An 18,897-nucleotide genomic window follows, 5' to 3' on the forward strand; every position below is an offset into this window, starting at 1 on the left:
CTTTGTGACCTTTGTGATCAACTCAGAAGTCTATCATCAACCTGTTATTTCAGATGATTTTAACTCTTCCGCGCCAAAAAATAAAATTTCATCTCGAAGAACACAGCCATTTATGACAACCGATGACAGCTCCGTAATCCTCCAATCAGCTGTTGTAATTGCGTCTATGTTGATACAGTTCGATTTTTTTCAATTCACAGTATTTGGTTTTGCGAAAAATTGAAATTTTACCTTGTGTTTAGATTAAGAGGAGATCGTTTATCTAATCTCATTTTGGACGAATGAGTATGTGTGACTGTTGAGTTCATTTTACGCTATTGCTTGCTATTGCTTTAAACGACATCGAATGTTTTTCGTTTGTTTACAAAACAACAAGATTCTCTTTCAGCTAGTAAAGTCCTTAAGTAACGAATTCTTCACAAACTTGTTATGTAAACAAATGTACGTTCCAGTCGAATTTCCAGATATTGCCGATTGATAAATTTTTGTTAGCCAAATGTAGGACTTTTCATGCGTTTCGATGTTGCTAATCGAAGATTTATGAGCTTTTCATATTTAAAATGGAAAAACGTTATTTGTATCACGAAAACCATTCAATGTACAGTAGAAATATTTACATTTGGTCAGACTAAACACTAAGCCTGCGTACACAATGTCATAACATGTAGTGAGCGTGGGCTGATCACAGGTAATTCTTGCAGCTTTCCGAAATCACCATCAAGTTCATAATTCGACATCAGAATGTCCACAAAACTTACACTTATTGTTTCACAATTTCCATCCGTTTGGCGATTTAAATAGTCTCATATGAGTCCATGCCTGTGATTTTCTATTGTTTCTAGTCTCATTAAATTAACAACATTTTTTCCTCACACTCATAATAGGTAGCCAGACAAAAACGCTATTCTGAGACCTCGTCAAAGATCCTAGCAAAAATATGACAGCAGCTAGTTCTTATCTTGAAAAATTCTTTGGTGGATCTCACAAAAAATCAGTAGCAACCAAACAGATTCTCATCGGATCACTATCGGGATGGTAAGAATTTTTTAAACGAGTTCCAGAAAATTTGTATTATGTAGTCATCAATGAACAGGTTCACTGGCTACTCAACGATGAAAATAGGAAAAACAGCTGCATTTCTCCTTGGCGGCGGAATTATTTTTCTTGAGGTTGCTAACGAGCAAGGATGGATACGAATAGATTGTACAGTTGACTGAGTTCTGGTATTTTCACTTATCTGATACTTATTTTCAATCCCTTAGGGAACCAAGTATCAGATGAAATTGACAAGGCAGCTGAAAGGGTAGAAGAAGTGACAGCTAATGAAGGTCCCAGATTTATAGACAGGGTAAGCGTGTATGATAATGATAAGAAAATCTATTGCTAAATGACATTTTGCGCTTAAACAGATCAAACAGCTATGTCTAAATAATGCCACCACTGCTACTGGATTCGTGGGAGGTTTTCTTATCGGATTTTCAATGTCGTAGACGCGTGACTTTAGCTTTAAGAATGAATGTTACAAATAAAAATGCAAAGCTTAAAAGTTCATTTACTGATTTTTCATTTAATGAGATTGAAAGTCTTGCAGAAATTCGTACAGATATCTTGCAACAACAAGGTATTATTCGTTTATTTGTTTATGGAACTTGCGTCTTTGAAAAAATTCAGCTTGATAATACAGGAAAAGTTATCATTTGGCACATTTGAAACATAAATTTGGAATCTGTCACTTCTGTTCATGTGACTACTGCCAATAGATTGATACAAAAAATACATTTTGCTGAAATAAGAGAGCATCTATGAACAGACATCACTTTGCAACAAGCAGAACGTTTTAGAAATTTCTTTAACGACATAAGCAGATAGTTAAACTGGAACCCAGAAGCCAAAGCACTGTGCCTTGCAGAACCAGACAGGGAAAAGGCAATAAGTAACCAAAAAATACTAAATAAATAACATTTCTTTTTAGGATATTGTTGCTATTACATGCTTCTGCGCTGAAAAACGTTCGTATCGGTAATGCCCTCAGCATAAGTGTAGTTGATAAGGACAATTTTAATGTAAACGTTTACAGCCAAATTAAACAGCTGGGCTACCCTTCTAAACCCATGAAAACACTGTATATCATGCGTCAAAAGTTATCGGAAACCACCCTTTTTTAGTTCTCTCTCAGCAGACCTTGCAAACAGGTCTAGGGATCCAGGCGATGTTTTCCTTAATGGTGGAGGTTGTTTATGTTATTCGTCAAAGAGAGCAATTTGATACGAAGGCGGAGCTTACTCTCCGTATCAACGAGTAGTGTGATGCACATCGAACGATCAACTCGTTCGGCTTTATATCGCGTATTCTCGGTTTTGTTTTCATTCTCATTCTTCTTCTATAGATTCAAGTTAAACCTTGAACGGTGTGTATTATATTTGGTTTTGTTGTTAGTGTATTTCATGGTGTGACGAGTGTAAAATTGTGTGCATCACAGCATATGTATGTGTGAATTCGTATACCACGTATACTGTAATTTCGTGGTTTCAATCCAAGTGATGGAAATAACAAGTAAAGAGTCACGTTTTCGCGTGATTATTGACATCGGCTTGGCCTCGGACCAACAAATTTCATGCGAAAACTCGAATTTTCTACTTTTCCGTTCTTGCACATGTGATGTGGTGTGATGTGATTTTGTTAAATTAATCAAAAGATGTCTTGTCTGGCAGGAATGCCAAGTGTAATCCTTTCTGTAATATAGATTTGTCTGGCATTATTTTGGACATATTTTATCTTAGAAGATTTACGTCTAGTGAGGCTGATGTGGCATCGGAGAATCTGGTACACGCGATAATGGTATGCGGTCTTTTACTACATGTATCGAAAAGTCATGACTGGGCCAGATTCGCCCCTTAGAGGTGAATCTTGCACTCCATCAATTTGTATGGTGTACCACCCCACGCCCTCGTTTGATCATATATATCGTCGGCAACATAACTAAAGGGCGTATCACCGATATCTCAGAAACTGCTCAACCGATTTTGATAAACTTTTTTTTCGTTGAAAGGCAGAGAAAAGTTATGAATTTTGAGCCCGACGTAAAGTCAACCGACCATATGGTTCAGAAGATATTGTCGAAAAACTGAAAAAACAGCTTTTTTTAAACAAAATTTGTGAGACATTTGTGAGCCGATTTTCAATTTTTTTATTTTTCCCTGAAAGGTAGTCAAAAGTAATGAATTTTGAATTTTGAATACGGTTCGCATGTTATTGTGGAAAAACTAAAAAGCCTTTAGAGAATACGACGAAAAATACTGATTTCACTGAAAAAAATTTTAAGCTCAGAATTCATAACTTGAGATATCGGAATACCCTTTAGTCATGTGGCCGACGATATCAATAGATTAAATATTTTGCATGAAATGAAATACAAGATCGTGTGAATTTCAATTGATCCGGGGCGAAGTTGATAAAACAAGAAAAAGTGCCTTTTTAACGTACTTAAAGCATGAGTGGTTAAATACACTCATAAAAATACGTCACTGTCTGAGATAAAGTCAAACTTAACTAAACATAAAGTTGAAGGTTCAAATAAATAATTTAGGATGTTTCCTAACTGCAACAAAAAACTTAGTTATTCGAACTTAGCACATAGTTGGCTTGTCCTCACTCAGAAATCTGTGAGAGGTAACTTTTCAGGCCTTGCATACCTCTGATGGGGGCTTCTCTCGGGATTATTGGATTAACTTACGAGGAGACATGTTGCGAAAGTTGCAACTAGATCAATTTCTCGTAACGAGATCTGCACCACATTTCTATATAAAGAATAGCTACAACAACTGTTACAACTAAAAAGTCAAAGTGTTCAGTGTTTGGAAGATTTATTCAATGCTTCGTAAGAGTTAATTTATACGAAAATTTTCCGCTTGAAATGACACGCACCAAAGCTCGAAGCTTTTTTGCTTTCAGAAACTTGTTTGTCCAGTATTTGACATCCTTTTTCTTCAAAACGGATGACTTGACACATACCTTAGTGGTTTTTGCTTTGACTGAGACTCTTTTACGGAAATTGTTCTTTTCACCATCCACTTTGATATTACTGGTCAAATAACCGCACTGAAATAGATGAATAGAAATTTTTGAGGATGTGTGCGTACAGACGGCTATATACAGACGGGTAATTTTTGAAGTATAAGTTTAAATCTTGGAGAAATAATTAGATCAGAAAAAGTGAATTCGATCAACGCACTTCAAGCATGAGTGCGCGTGTGCAAATTATGTTTCCTTAACGGTATCCGAGTCAAGATTTCACGGATTTCCCGGTATCCAAAAATGTAAAAGTGACTTCCCGCTACATACATTTCCCGCTGGTTTGTGCAGTTATAATTCGATTTCCCGGTATCCTAAAAAAATTTTCAGAAATTTCCCAGTATCCTGGATACCACGGATACACATAATTTGCACACGCGCATGAGTGGTACTCTAAAAGGGTACTGAAACTTGAAAGTGTGTTACTCAACACTGTGAAAAACCATTTCATATAAAACAGTACACTGTAGGTGTCGACTATGATCATGTTTGCTTGATGTGCGTTGATTCGATCTAATTTCTTGAAGGTTGAGAAAATAGTTGAGGAGACTCAATTTTAAAAGGAAGGCTTCACAATTACCGAGTGGAAAGCGAAGTAAAAAAGCAAAATTCAAAGTCTCTACTGCAATGAATGTCTACGTCTAGTCTGAGAGATTACGTAGATGCTGACAAAATTCTTACCAGGTCGACAACGTCGATAAATTGACTTGAAGCGATGCAATCTATGGAAAAGTTCTTTTTTATGTCGCGAACCTTTCTCTTTTTAGCAGACAAGTCTTGATGGTGAAGATCGTTTATATTTTCTCTTTCACAGTTACGCATTTCTTCAAGATTTTGCACTTTAGCAGATGCGTTTTCTTGTGAGGTTTGAACAATTACGGTGGAAGGTGACTTTTCCTTCACATTTGCATCCTGCAGTAAGAGCTTTTGGTAATAGTTTTAAAAAACAGACATATATTCACCCTTTGCGTATTATCAACACAATCTTCGTTTGGTGGCTGAACTTTGCAATTCCTTTTCTTCGTAGCGCGATTTTCCATTCTAGATCGATCCGTTTCGTTAAATGTATACCGTGGATTGGGTTTCCGTGATCGTAATGTGCGACCAGCGGCGACTCCAACATTTTGGACAAAGGCGTTCTTGTCCACTTTGCCCTTGGTAATGCGTTTTTCACTGCAGTTAGTGTTGGTATTTGCTCTCTTATTTCCAGCCTGCATTTAAGTATAAAGATTTACTATTCTGCGAATTATTTTGCTGGAGTTATGTAAATACCATCACAATAAAATCGATTTGAAAAATCAAGAATATTCAGTATTCACGTCTAGAAACTAATCAGAATTCGTATTTATAGACTACTTAGATTTATCAAATTCTTTGTTGTAAAAATAGTGGACACGATAAATAGAGCTTTACTAGTATATTTCGTACCTAGGACTAAAAGTCTTTTTTAGCGTGTGAGAGGTTTTCAGACAGAGCCGAACTCGAGGTCTGGAATCGAATACGCTAAAAAAGACTTTTAGTCCGTGGTACGAATAATATTTTTCATATCCGACGGAGAAAAAGTGCGACGAAGTTGCACTTTTCGGGTCCTAGGTATGAAAAATAACATTATGGAGAACTGCAAAGGGGTATGACATGATACAACCGAGATTTTGAACATAGAATGTTAACGGGGAAGGTAGACAAAACCATGAATGATTCGATTGCTCCCTACATTTTACCACTTAAGATTTCAATAGACCGTTTTAATGTGATGGCGTTCAGGGTTTGCATTACATTTAGTGTTTATTTACATTATGATATCGCTTGTAGCGGCCAACAACCACGCCACCTTCTTAGTTGTATTATTTAATTTACAGTGAACTACAACCACGTCACTTCGTTTAGTTGCATTTTTGAGTAGACTACAACTATGCTACTAAATCTGGTTGCATTTTATAGTAGAAAACAACCTCTACTTCGTTGAGTTGAATTTAAAAGTGCACTACAACCATGGCACGTTTTTTGGTTACATTTGAATTTAGAGGGAGTTGCAACCGCCCCACTTTCTTAGTTGCATTTTATAGTGAACTACAACCATGTCACTTCGTTTAGTTGCATTTTTGAGTAGACTACAACTATGCTACTAAATCTGGTTGCATTTTACAGTAGATCACAACCTCTACTTCATTGAGTTGAATTTAAAAGTGCACTACAACCATGGCACGTTTTTTGGTTACATTTGAATTTAGAGTGAGGTGCAACCGCCCCACTTTCTCAGTTGCATTTTATAGTGAACTACAACCACGTCACTTCGTTTAGTTGCATTTTTGAGTAGACTACAACTATGCTACTAAATCTGGTTGCATTTTACAGTAGATCACAACCTCTACTTCATTGAGTTGAATTTAATAGTGCACTACAACCATGGCACGTTTTTTGGTTACATTTGAATTTAGAGTGAGGTGCAACCGCCCCACTTTCTCAGTTGCATTTTATAGTGAACTACAACCATGTCACTTCGTTTAGTTGCATTTTTGAGTAGACTACAACTATGCTACTAAATCTGGTTGCATTTTACAGTAGATCACAACCTCTACTTCATTGAGTTGAATTTAAAAGTGCACTACAACCATGGCACGTTTTTTGGTTACATTTGAATTTAGAGTGAGGTGCAACCGCCCCACTTTCTCAGTTGCATTTTATAGTGAACTACAACCACGTCACTTCGTTTAGTTGCATTTTTGAGTAGACTACAACTATGCTACTAAATCTGGTTGCATTTTACAGTAGATCACAACCTCTACTTCATTGAGTTGAATTTAAAAGTGCACTACAACCATGGCACGTTTTTTGGTTACATTTGAATTTAGAGTGAGGTGCAACCGCCCCACTTTCTCAGTTGCATTTTATAGTGAACTACAACCACGTCACTTCTTTTAGTTGCATTTTTGAGCAGACTACAACTATGCTACTAAATCTGGTTGCATTTTATAGTAGAAAACAACCTCTACTTCATTGAGTTGAATTTAAAAGTGCACTACAACCATTGCACTTCATAAAGTTGCATTTTGTGGACTACAACACCACTTATTTAGCTAAATGTTTGAGTAGACTTTAACTATGCCACTTAGTCTAGTTGTTTTTTTTTAAGCAACCCACAACAATTTACACAGAGCAACTTTGAGTTTGAATTTTATTTAATTTAATTTGGAAAATTACAAATATCATCATTAGGGGACATTTTTAAATGCTGTCAGTTGTTGCCCTACATTTTTACACTTACTCTCCATTAAAGACAAAAGAAAATACCCTCTGCCTTTAGACAACTGACGGGATTGATGAATGAAATTTTATTATGCTTAACAAAAGAGGACAAGACTAGAAACATCTAAAAACATTCTTAACATACGAGTGTAACGAAAACCGCCTCTTCGGCTCAAACATTTAGAACAGAATTACACCTACATCTTCAATGATGTGAGTGATTGTATCTGGTGTCTGAGCTGATTTTTTAGTGCAAAATACTACGAACCGAATGAATTAGCAGCTGATATATGCCGAGCAATACGAGCTCGGTTGAAACTATTTGATTTAAAGCAGAGCTTATGCTAACAAATTGGTTAAGGAAGAATTTGTCACAGAACTTCGTTTGCTATCAAGCGAAATTTGGTTATTGTATTAGAATGAGGAGATGTACTTCTGTCTTTCATTTAGAAGTAAAAAAACACACTTCGAGATATGTGCTAATGTACACTGTTGCAAGAAAAATTAAGACAAAATGTAGGAGAAGATGGAGCAGTGTCAGAGCGCTTACAGCTATACGTAAAACTTAACAATGACTTATCTGTCTGTTATTTGCGTCCATGTCTAAGGCATCGTAGAACCACTTCCTGTGGAATTATGTTTCATGACAAAATGCAAGTTCAAACTGTCTTTTGGTCGGTATAGTAGCTACATATGTACCGAGACTTCAGCATTCAATATTCAAATTCGTTTAGAATTGGTAGGGCTAGCTGCTGTCTATTGCCTCAGTTATAGAAACTAAAAGTTTAGATCATTAATGCCAGGTCATCTTTTAGTTTTCTTTTTTCTGATACCTAGTGCATTTTGGTGGTAGCTCAAATAATTGTTCTCGAAGTACATGTATCCAATATCCAATTCACGACAATGTCCTGGTGTATATTTGTATTTTTGTTTCGGAATATTTGCGGACCCAAGTCGGAATACAAAATGAAATAGACGAAATGAAATGGTGAGGTTGCTATGATTTGGTGCTAACTTGTGTTAAGTTTGTGAAAGTTAAAAGAGGTGATTGAGCAAATAAGCCCCTGAGGGCTTCATCTTTTGTCTCGAGATTTGTAATGAATTTTACATGCTTTTGAAGCCTAAGCCAATTCTCTTGTTTTGAATAAGTGTGAAAGATGGCACTTTTGACTCTAGTGAAAACAAAAGCATGTAAAAACCACTTTCATACTTCAGGGCCGAAAATGAGGTCAAGTTTTGTTTTTTTTTTCTCTAGTTTTCAGCCCTTTGCATGAAAGCTCACATGTGTAACTGCTTTGGACGATAAATTTTAGACACTTTCGCTTGTAAGCCTCACCCCGTTCGGCCTACAACTCGCGAAATTGCCTAAAACCAATAGTGCAAATCAGGTACACTATTTCACAAATCGTGCCGAACACGGACGTAAGGAAATTGCTCTTTCATTAATCGTTCGTCAAGCGAGTCGCCACCGGTCGACGGTGGGTTTTGATTTTTCATTTTTTAAAGTTGACACACGTGCATTGGTACATTGTACTTCCTAAAAACCGGTGATTCCACATACATAATAAACACATACTAAACGAGCTCCCTTCAGGAATAAGTGAACACAATAAATTGAGATTGGCTCGTTCGGTTCGTGTTTTTTATGTAGGTGGAAGCACGGGGTTTCGGGGGGTTTTGAAATTAATTTTCGCTATGTTGCTCACATTGCAATGTCAAATATGTCTAAGGTCGTCTAATTTGTGCTAGGTGAAGTCCTTTTTCGCTAAGCAATCAGCGTAACCTTCGTAAATAAAAAATCTTGAATTTGACAACAATGTGTGGCAACATGTAAAAAACAAAAAACAAAACCCCCTCAAAACCGGTGGCGATCCACTTGTCAACGGACAAAACATAAACAAATTCCATCCCCTATAGCAGCGAGTTCTCTACGATTTCGTAGAGGGTTTAACCTTATTGTACTGTAGTTAATATGTGATCATAGTGACACTTCGCATTTCAATATTTTATAAGTCATCTAATGGTGCAAATTCTTGTAATTAACTCCAGAAATTAACATAAAAAAGTGACTTTATTTCGCAAATGGATTGTTCTGTAAAAAAACGTCGCTTGAATGAAGATATTAATGAAGATGGTGACGATGGTAATAAAGTAAATGTTTTCTACATAAAAGCATTTAGTTATCAGTGTTATTGCAGTGCGTACTGACAACAATGGTCGAAATTCTAGTTTGATTGAGGATACAGAGGAATCTTGGGAATTACTTGATGTCGACTATGACGAAAGTAATGACTCACATGCTGATGTGTCTAATTCAGTTATAGAACCACAAAACATCGAACATAGCACACGAATCATTCAGGATGCTCGCTCAGTATCAAACACTTTGAATGAATTTACACGTAGCGATTTGATAATACATCTTGCAAGAAGCTATCTGGAAGATAAGGTCATCTTATCTACTGATAGAATTCGCAAAATTTCTCAAGAAATATGTTCAGCTTTCCCTGATGAAGACATGGTGAGATAGCATACCTATATCATGTAAACATCTTGTAAGATACACTGTTTAGGCTTCTTACTTCATTGAACCGATTGGTAAAAAGGCCCCCGGTGGGAGATTTTTCAATCATTATCAAAGCCAGTTGAAAAAATTTCGGCAAAAGAATCTCATTCCAAAGTCATCACGGGCCATTAATAAAATGCTAAAGGCTGTGGAAGGTGAAGAAATATATGTTCTGAGTGGTATGTAACCAATTACCTTTTCATACAGTTATCTAATTAGAGCCCTTCTGTAGAAAAAGAAAAAGAAAGTTTCGAATATTTACTTCAACGTCAAACGAATTTGGCTGAGATTGTTGAACATTGGAGTGTCACGTTTTCTTATCGGCAAGACGTTTTTAAAGACATTGCAAAAGATATTAGGGCGATCTTAGCGGAACAGTGGAAACCGTTGACACTATCGATTGGTCATGCCTTGGTAGATTTTGATTACTTTAGAACTTTGGCAAATGTTTTAGACAGCAATTGTTTTTTGATGCTCTTTCGGACTCGGCTCAAAGAATAATATCTTTTTGACAATACTCGCACATTAGAAACTTAAAGGAAATCTATTTACTTGAGCTGAAATTATTGATTATATAAGCTTGTCCGTCTCTTTAGGATTCTCAGTCTTCATAAATTTTTAAAAGACTTCTCTTCAAAAATAGATCCATAAGAACGTCCACAAAATTTGACTAGTTCGGTTAATTTCAATGAATGCAAAATGTTGATTATAAATTTGAGCCGATGCACCACTAATTCATATTTTCTGAGATTTTATGTTTTCAAACTTTGAAAATGAGCATTTTTAAGCAAATAGGTGTGATAACGAGATAAACAGAATATTTGGATTATTATATTTTGAGCTTGTCAGCTTCATATTACTAGAGTTTTTATGTGTCTTCTCGAAATTTACGCTCTCGACATGACACGCACCTGTTGTGGACGGTTTATTTTGGGCACTTTTGCTTTTCGCTCTCACTTCGTTCAGGCTACAATCCGCGAAATTGCCTTCCTCAAAAGATACGTATTTCACCGTATTGAATTAGATATTGAACAAAAATCCAATTTTACGCAGTGCCAAATCTATCCACTTCTATAAAATCTGCTTCACCAACAACAGATCTGCGAAGATTTTAAAATTATGCATGGACTCGATAAAGCGGCAACTCTTCGTTTGAAATGGAAAACAATTTTCGGCACTAAAGTGTTTCTACTGCTGAGAGAAACAGTAAAGAACAAACAAACATTACGCAAGGTCGAACAACTGCCGCTCACTGATGGTTCGTATTGATTGACTATCGATTTTTTCTTAGAATTCTGTTACATCAAAACGGCAGAGCAAGTTTTTTTATTTCGAATATGATTGCAGATTCTCCACTCACTTTTTACTACGTAATCTTAAAATCTCAAAACCGAAACATTTAAGTTATTGGTCTTCCACAATAATTCACATTTTTGTTGTTGTTGCATTTGACTAGTCTGACAGAAAATACAGAAACTCAAGTTATGATATGCACATACATGACCCTATTGACCGTCGACTTTATTTTTGCATTTACTGTTTTTAGATTAGACAAAAGATCAGAAAGATCTGTTATTTAAACTCAAATGTGAACACTGAGCAGAGTTGGATTTGGATAACATGTTTGATCTTAATTTTTAAGGACGATTCAAAATTGCGCAAAGTTGCAGTCGTTGTATTCTTATCAGTTGTTTACAAATTATATTCTAATACGGACAGCCACCAATCACCTGGCTTTACTTCAGCTGACGTAACGTCTGTTTCATTATTGTTTCTCGAGTTGTTCTCTGTATTTATATTACATGAGCGTAGGTATACCAACCGATAAATGTAGATCGTATGGAATGGGAGAAGGAAGAATAGAAGAGAATCGATTGTTATGCAAACGAATATTATCAAAGGACTTAAATAACTGATAGAGAGAAAAGGTTTTTAAGTTCTTTAATAGTAGATTACGATACAAGGGAAATAATTTCATATTTCGTATTCAGATGAGTAAAAGTATCCGAGGTACGTTTACTCATCGTGATACGAGATCACAAATTATTTCCCGTGTGCAGTATGCTATTTTACTATACGAAGGAGGTAAAGATTTTTCCTGTGAGGGAAAAGCCTCATTACCTCACGATGTATAGTAAAAATCATTATGTATCTGCTCTGCCATTGTAGAAATATGATTCGAGCTTTAAATTCACAATGTTTATTTATTATATTTCAGAATATTTAAATGTCTCGTCAGTTTTAATGCTTAATGCTATATTGGTTCCACCACTCCAAAAAGGAGTAAAAAAACCAACAATTCAAGACGCCCAGGACAGCGTCATAATGGTTGCCAAAACCGAAAATGAATTGCGAGATCAACTTTATGATAGATTCGTAGGAGAGTATGCAATCGACTACCATCCAATCGTTGTAGCTATGGAGCCAAATGAACAGGAAATTTATTTTTTCGTAATATTTCACAATTTGCGATATCGATTTAGCAGATTTTGTGATGCCATAGATGTTTGTTTTAAAATGTTTTGTGTTTTTCAAATCGAGTTTCCGACAGCATGTACACAATATTATGCTCTTTTAAATGAGCTGTTCTATAATATTCCCTTAAAAATTTGCAAAAGCACTAAAGTCGCTGAACTTTGTAAAGATATCAATGATACGGTGTAAACCGAAAACAAAAACAAAAATGAAAAAACGTTTGGCTTGGTAACTATGATAGACTTAAATATTAAATGAAATCGATCATTTTCGGTCTCTTTTTATAGATATAATTTGTAAATTCTAGTTGTTCATACGTTGTACCTTTAATTGCAATATATATTGACTGTTCCATACTACTTGTCTTGAAATCTTTTACTTCAAAATTTTTTATTTTTTTTGTACATTCATTGGATTTAATTTATGGTTAACGGGCCTAACCAGATCCAAATCCAGAATTGATTTTAGAGTCATTTGGACCATAAATTAAATCCAATGAATGATCAAACCAGGTATGGTCTGTCCATACAAGCCGGAGGAAATAGCGATTTCATATAAAAATACTCACCTCTTAGTGAAAATCATTGAAAGGTGAGTTTGTTTATATGAAATCGCTATTTCCTTCGCTTCATACACATTTTAAATCTACATCTTTTCTTGAAACCATAACGTTTGCTGCTGATCACTGTTCAAAATCATTTTAAAAAAATCTTAAAACAAATTTCGGAAAAATCAGCAGATAATCGAGTTCTCTCAAATAAGTGATAAAAATCAAAACTTTCATTGAGACAAACTTTGTATTTAACTCGGTGATAAATGCTTCTTTCGGCCCATGATGTGTATCGTTACACTCGATGGCATAATAGTTAATAAAGGCCGCAGGCCGTGTGTCACAACAAACATCGAGAGCCTAATAAAGGACTTTGCATTGAGTTGCATACAACGTTTTATGCCACAGACGCATCCAAAGTTTGCAAATTTAGCATATTATGGTGGTGAGTGGCATAAATAACTATTTACAATCTAGTTTCTGAATACTAGTTTCTAATAATTCAAGAAATCGAGTTATATCGAATGATATTTAGCAGTAGGTAGCAGGCTTGATGAAAATAATTTATTTTGTCTAAAAACTTATAAACTTGGCATTATCAAAAGTCACAATTTCGAAGTTGGAATTTTTAACCTTAACGTACGTAATCATATATTTTTTTTCAATTACAAATTTTCTCAACTTGTTTCTTTGTCCCTCTCCTCTCAACCAGTTACAAGATGATCAAATGTTTCCTTTGTCAGTTCGGTTTCGAGACTCCACGGGAACTATGCGAGCATATTAAGAAGCATCATTCGGCAGTTAAATCATTTAAATGTGTAAACGTAACATGTCGATCAGTGTTTACCGCTATGTGGAGCTATCATCGTCATCTGAATTTATGTTGCAAGTCGATGCCTAGTTTAGGTACCAGTGGGAGCATTCCTGCTGTACATTGTGATATAACCCAAAACAAGTTAAAAGGCTTCGAAGAAAACATGGATCGTAAAGCTTTAGAGTTGGTGTGTAAAATTGCAGGCAATATGAATCTTCCAAGAAATTACACTTATGAAGTACTGCGCGATTTTCAAGATTTCTATAGTGAAACACTGCTGAAAGGTTTTAACGAATACGTCAGGCCCTACATACAAAATACGGAACACCAGTCAAGTGTTGACTATTTTATTCAAATCTGTAAAGATCCTTTTCGGAGCGTTAATTCTGAATATAAGCTGGAAAGGGTTCTTTCGGAAGCCAAAGTCATTGAGCCTTTGAAAACCTTCGAAATAGACGAAAAGAAGACCCCAGATAAAGAGTTGGAATGCTCTAAGCAAAAGGGTACATTAATGCCCTTGGCATTTCAATTCAAAAAATTTTTTGAACTCCCTCAAGTTTTTGAATTATCGAAGAAATATGCTGAAGAAATGCGGAAAGACGAACATATAAGTCATTTCATCAATGGCGAGGTCTGGAAAGAAAAATTGATGTCATTCGACCCTCACGATACAGTTATCCCTTTTCATTTACACATTGATGAAACGCAAATAAACAATGCCCTTGGTTCGCACCGAAGCGTGGGTCTGGAGACATGTACATATTTCTCCTTCCCGACAATGCCACCTCAATTCAATTCACGTTTGGAAAACATATCCCCAGCTCAATTATTCTCAGCAAACGCATTCAAAAAATGTGGTGCCTTAGCTTGCTTTGGCGCTCTGGTAGATGCTCTAAACGAAATAGCGAGTGTGCCAATTACTTTGAAAATCAATGGAAAAGAACAAAAGGTATGAACATCACAGTAGAAGTAAACCGTATTGCGTACCAACTTGTTCTGCAAATGTGTGATAAGATTGACTATTTTTGGGAAAATATTACCAATATTTTCTTGAATTTTCCTGGATTTTCGCATATTTTCTTTAATTTGAAAAAAATTTGGGGAAATTCGTTAAGATTTTAGGAAGTTTTTTTCCTTGGTACGGGTCACTAATGGGGTTAGGGGCATTAATTAACCAATCTTAATGTCGTAAATAAAATTGAGACTGTTTAGAGTTATAATAAATTGACTTGTCTGTAAGGTCTGTAATATATACTAGAGTAATGTAGACGTAGACACATATCTTTTACTCCAAATAGCGTTAACAAAAACCTTACTCGTCATATTTTGTGAATAAAAACCGTCTTTTATGATTTCTTAATAGGTCTTTTTTGCTCTTGGATTAATTCTCGGCGATAACAAGGGCGTGAATGACATATGTGGCTTTGCAAGGTCCCATTCAGCCAAATACTTTTGTCGATTTTGTCGCTTGACGAAAAAAGAAACCGAGACTGCAACAACGGAGGTTAAAAAAAAAATGCGTGACAAAGCCAATTATAGTCAAGACCTGAAGATGAAAAATTTCGAAGAAACTGGCATCAGGGAAGACGCGTTTGTCAATTCAATCTCCTTATGTCATGCAACGATTAATATTGGAATCGACATAATGCATGATGTGTTTGAAGGAATCTTGCATTACAATTTGTGCGAAGTAATATCTGCTCTAATCAGAGATGGATATTGTTCCTTAGATACGTTGAACAAATTGAAGGCTGATCTGTCGTATGGCGAGGTTGAAGCAGGTGACAAGTCCCCTCCTATAACTATGAAGAAACTGAAATCAAAGAAACTTCTCATGTCCGCTTCAGAAATGCAATGTTTTATCCACCACTCTACATTGATACTAGGAGACTTGATTCCTGATAAGAATAATGAAGTTTGGCAGTTCTTGCTTCAAACCGTAAAATTCGTTGACATGCTTTACTTGCCATTTTACACTGATACGGACCTTGCGAATTTAACAGACACGATTTCGAAAATGAATGCAATGTACATCAGAATTTTCAACCAAACTCTAAAACCAAAACATCACTATGTGACACATTATCCCACCATGATTCGACGCTTTGGTCCTCTGTACTACATCAGCTCGATGCGTTTTGAAGCCAAACACAAAGTTATTAAGAACTACACGAAAAATACTTCAAGCAGGGTAGATTTGTCACATTCACTTGGAATGAAACTTCAATACAACTTCGCGAGTCGGCTTTTAAGTGGAAACGGATTATACGACATTATAAAAACGGGGCCGAGTAAATATTTCCGTCTGGAACACTCTCACCTATTTCCAAATGTTGAGAGGTCACAGAAAGTGTTAGCTTTACTTAACGAAAATTTAAAAGAAACGTCGAAGGTAAACTTAAATGGAATCCATTTTAGTGAGAAGCTATGTATGACGCTTGTAAAGAATGGTAACATGACATTATTTAAAATAGAGAAAATCATATATTTGACCGAGAAAGCATCGGACATATATTTCATATGCAAAGAGTATAAAAATGTTGATTTTAACGAGAACTATCAATGCTTCGAGGTGAATACCCAGAGCCCAGGTACTGTTTTAAAACTAATAAGTGTGACTCAAACACTAAAACAACGTCGCAGTCCAGTATCACTGCATGCTATGGATAACAACAAAATCATGTTTAGAACTAAGTCGTTTTAAAGCGTAATTGTGGTTTATCTTGCGGAAACTAAGCCAGAAAACCTTAGGGCACTTTGTAAATCGGACACGAATGTATAATCCTTGTAACGCTATAATAAATTGATTTTGTCAACGATTTGGGTTTTCAATATCAATCAAATAGTAAAAACTTCGAAATTCTATCTTTTTATCAACGTTTGTAGAAATGTTTTTCAGCGGACTTTGGCACTAGATAATAATATTACATACTCTTACTCACTCAAATTGTTTATCGACAACGACCTGTAAAAAACGTCTACAATCAAAATAGGCAACTATATACCAAGTTGTGAAAGCTAAAAAATTAGTCGGAACTTGATCCACCCTAAATTGTGTATTTGAGTGTGGTCAACTTTATGTTTAGTTACAGTCAACTGTTACTCAGTCAGTGGCGGTATTTTATGAGTGTAGAGTCGGAAACATGCAGAGATTTTGACAAAGAAAAAAATCCCTTAAGCAAAATACTATTTTGAAAATAGTACTCTATTGGACAGTCGTCACTACAATCACTTATTGTAGTGAGTAATCGCGATTTCATTTTTTACTCAGAGAATCCTTGTTTGCACATTTTTATTTTGAGGAATAGAAAAGTACCCATTTCCGTGGAGCATGGCCGTGAGTAGGCTTTAGGTTAAATCAACCGCACGCTTCACTTACGGCGTTAATTTCATGCTGAGAGTGTCGGAAAAAGTGCTTGAATTAAGAAAAGAACGGTTTTCGACTAACGTATAGTAAGTAACCGATTTTATGATTAAACATTGCAGTAAAACGATGAAAGGAGTGTAGATACTATTTGTTTCATTGGTTTGATATGAAAATAATATGAATGCGAGTCGTCAGTCACTTTTAATTAGTACAAAAATGTTTTCGCAGAAAAAATACATTTCCTTCCGGTTGTTAAAAAATACATTTTTTTTGCACTTATCTCTATTCTGTGATAATCGAGGTGATAACACATTTTAAAATTAACTTTTTTTATTAATATTAAACCGTTAATAACAACGATAACGAAAGCTCAAGTGTTTCCACTGAATGAATTCGTGATTTCTAATGACTGATTGTCCTTGCATGTGCTATGTTTCAATATGGCCAGCGATAAAGTAAAATATTCAATGAAAATGTAAGCTAAATAAAATTTAAAGAGCATAAAGTAACAATGAACAAAACGAAAATGTTTTTCAAGTGGACAATTTATATTGCTTGATCGAAGACGCGATACTACAGGAAATGTATTGGTGAATTGGTTGGATTTATGAATTCGTAAAACTTTGAAATATTAATGACCATCGTAATGATGATTGTCGCAGTTTATTGTTTGTACAATTCAATTTTTCTTTATCACCAAACACTCTCAATCTTAGTTCTGACGTCCGGAATTGAGTTTTGCACATTTTTTGATAATAATAATCGGCAAAAATATTAGATAAACTCATTATCTACATACACGAAGCATGAGATAATTATTTGAAGGATCGAGGAACTGAACTGGAAAACCCAAATTTTAGACGTTTCTGTTTGTTGAAACCTGTCTTATCGCCTCCAATTAACCCGGATTTAATCACAAGAGGTTGCGATTAACATGCTCAAATATTACTACCTTATCAAGGCTCTGACCACTTCACCAGAAAACATTGTACTGTCAATTCGGTACATAGTGTTGGTTATCTTGATATCGACACCTACCAATTGCGAGTACTTAAATGCTTATCAAACTGAAAACATCGAAAAATAGGAAAAACACGAAATCGTAATAGCGCCATCAAATTTGGAGTTTGTTCTTTAGGAACGAATAAGCTGCGTGTTTTTAAAGGGCAACATGTAACTAAGAAAAACGAGTTTATAAAGCTACTTTCGCTGGATTGATTATAAGAAAAAAGGAAGAAGAAAGATTGAAAGCTGAAAATGGAACGTCCAGTTTCTTCTTCTTCTTCTTTTTCAGCCTGTTTCTATCCACTGCTTCGTACGATCCATTGCCATTTGCTGCCAGTTTGTACCTGCAATATTCTTAATTCCGTTTGTCCATCTCTCTGGTGGTCTACCTATAGCTCGTCTTTTATATGGTCGCCAGTTCATGATCTTTTTGGTCCAACGTTCGTCTGTCCTTCTTGCAATATGTCCCGCCCAGCTCCATTTCAGAGATGCTATTCTTTCGATGACATCAACGACCCTGGTTTGTTGTCGAATCCATTGATTCGTCATTCTGTCTCTGAGTGTTATTCCAAGCATACTCCGTTCCATGGTTCTTTGTGTCACTCTCAATTTATCTTCGGATGCTTTCGTTAAAGTTAACGTTTCCGCTCCATAAGTGAGCACTGGAAGGACACAAGTGTCGAAAACTTTGCGTTTCAGACTATTATTCATTTTGCTTTTGAAAATTAGTCCAGTTTAATAGACAATTATTTCCATTCTTGAAACCATATTTCCCAGACGACTATTATATAGTAATGATAAAC

The 18,897-nt window shown here is 35.6% G+C and overlaps 3 protein-coding genes across 3 annotated transcripts; 2 read left to right on the plus strand and 1 right to left on the minus strand.

The window, feature by feature from the left end:
* The first annotated feature begins 139 nt into the window (after positions 1–139).
* On the plus strand, positions 140–1,549 carry LOC119076305 (FUN14 domain-containing protein 1B-like). The gene is made up of 5 exons (XM_037182971.1): positions 140–285; positions 885–1,035; positions 1,094–1,203; positions 1,263–1,348; positions 1,410–1,549. Exons 2-5 carry the CDS (start codon positions 938–940, stop codon positions 1,488–1,490), a joined length of 375 nt encoding a protein of 124 aa, XP_037038866.1. The 5' UTR covers positions 140–285; positions 885–937; the 3' UTR covers positions 1,491–1,549.
* A 2,297-nt stretch (positions 1,550–3,846) lies between these two features.
* LOC119076303 lies at positions 3,847–5,478 on the minus strand. The gene is made up of 3 exons (XM_037182969.1): positions 5,034–5,478; positions 4,753–4,983; positions 3,847–4,098 (listed from the first exon to the last, which is right to left on the minus strand). Exons 1-3 carry the CDS (start codon positions 5,286–5,288, stop codon positions 3,868–3,870), a joined length of 717 nt encoding a protein of 238 aa, XP_037038864.1. The 5' UTR covers positions 5,289–5,478; the 3' UTR covers positions 3,847–3,867.
* Positions 5,479–9,209: 3,731 nt separating this feature from the next.
* On the plus strand, positions 9,210–10,546 carry LOC119076304. The gene is made up of 3 exons (XM_037182970.1): positions 9,210–9,460; positions 9,516–9,838; positions 9,891–10,546. Exons 1-3 carry the CDS (start codon positions 9,400–9,402, stop codon positions 10,068–10,070), a joined length of 564 nt encoding a protein of 187 aa, XP_037038865.1. The 5' UTR covers positions 9,210–9,399; the 3' UTR covers positions 10,071–10,546.
* The last annotated feature ends 8,351 nt before the right edge of the window (positions 10,547–18,897 follow it).

The sequence above is a fragment of the Bradysia coprophila genome, unplaced genomic scaffold, assembly GCF_014529535.1.
Source record: "Bradysia coprophila strain Holo2 unplaced genomic scaffold, BU_Bcop_v1 contig_232, whole genome shotgun sequence".
Classification (NCBI taxonomy): Eukaryota; Metazoa; Arthropoda; class Insecta; order Diptera; family Sciaridae; genus Bradysia; species Bradysia coprophila.

Coding starts and splice junctions, on each gene's coding strand:
- LOC119076305 (XM_037182971.1), top strand. CDS start 938: ATGACAGCAGCTAGTTCTTATCTTGAAAAATTCTTTGGTGGATCTCAC. Junction 1,204..1,262: donor AGGATGGATACGAATAGATT/GTACAGTTGACT, acceptor TCAATCCCTTAG/GGAACCAAGTATCAGATGAA. Junction 1,349..1,409: donor GTCCCAGATTTATAGACAGG/GTAAGCGTGTAT, acceptor GCGCTTAAACAG/ATCAAACAGCTATGTCTAAA.
- LOC119076303 (XM_037182969.1), bottom strand. CDS start 5,288: ATGCAGGCTGGAAATAAGAGAGCAAATACCAACACTAACTGCAGTGAA. Junction 4,984..5,033: donor GTGTTGATAATACGCAAAGG/GTGAATATATGT, acceptor CTCTTACTGCAG/GATGCAAATGTGAAGGAAAA. Junction 4,099..4,752: donor TTATCGACGTTGTCGACCTG/GTAAGAATTTTG, acceptor CATCTATTTCAG/TGCGGTTATTTGACCAGTAA.
- LOC119076304 (XM_037182970.1), top strand. CDS start 9,400: ATGGATTGTTCTGTAAAAAAACGTCGCTTGAATGAAGATATTAATGAA. Junction 9,461..9,515: donor TAATGAAGATGGTGACGATG/GTAATAAAGTAA, acceptor GTGTTATTGCAG/TGCGTACTGACAACAATGGT. Junction 9,839..9,890: donor CTTTCCCTGATGAAGACATG/GTGAGATAGCAT, acceptor TACACTGTTTAG/GCTTCTTACTTCATTGAACC.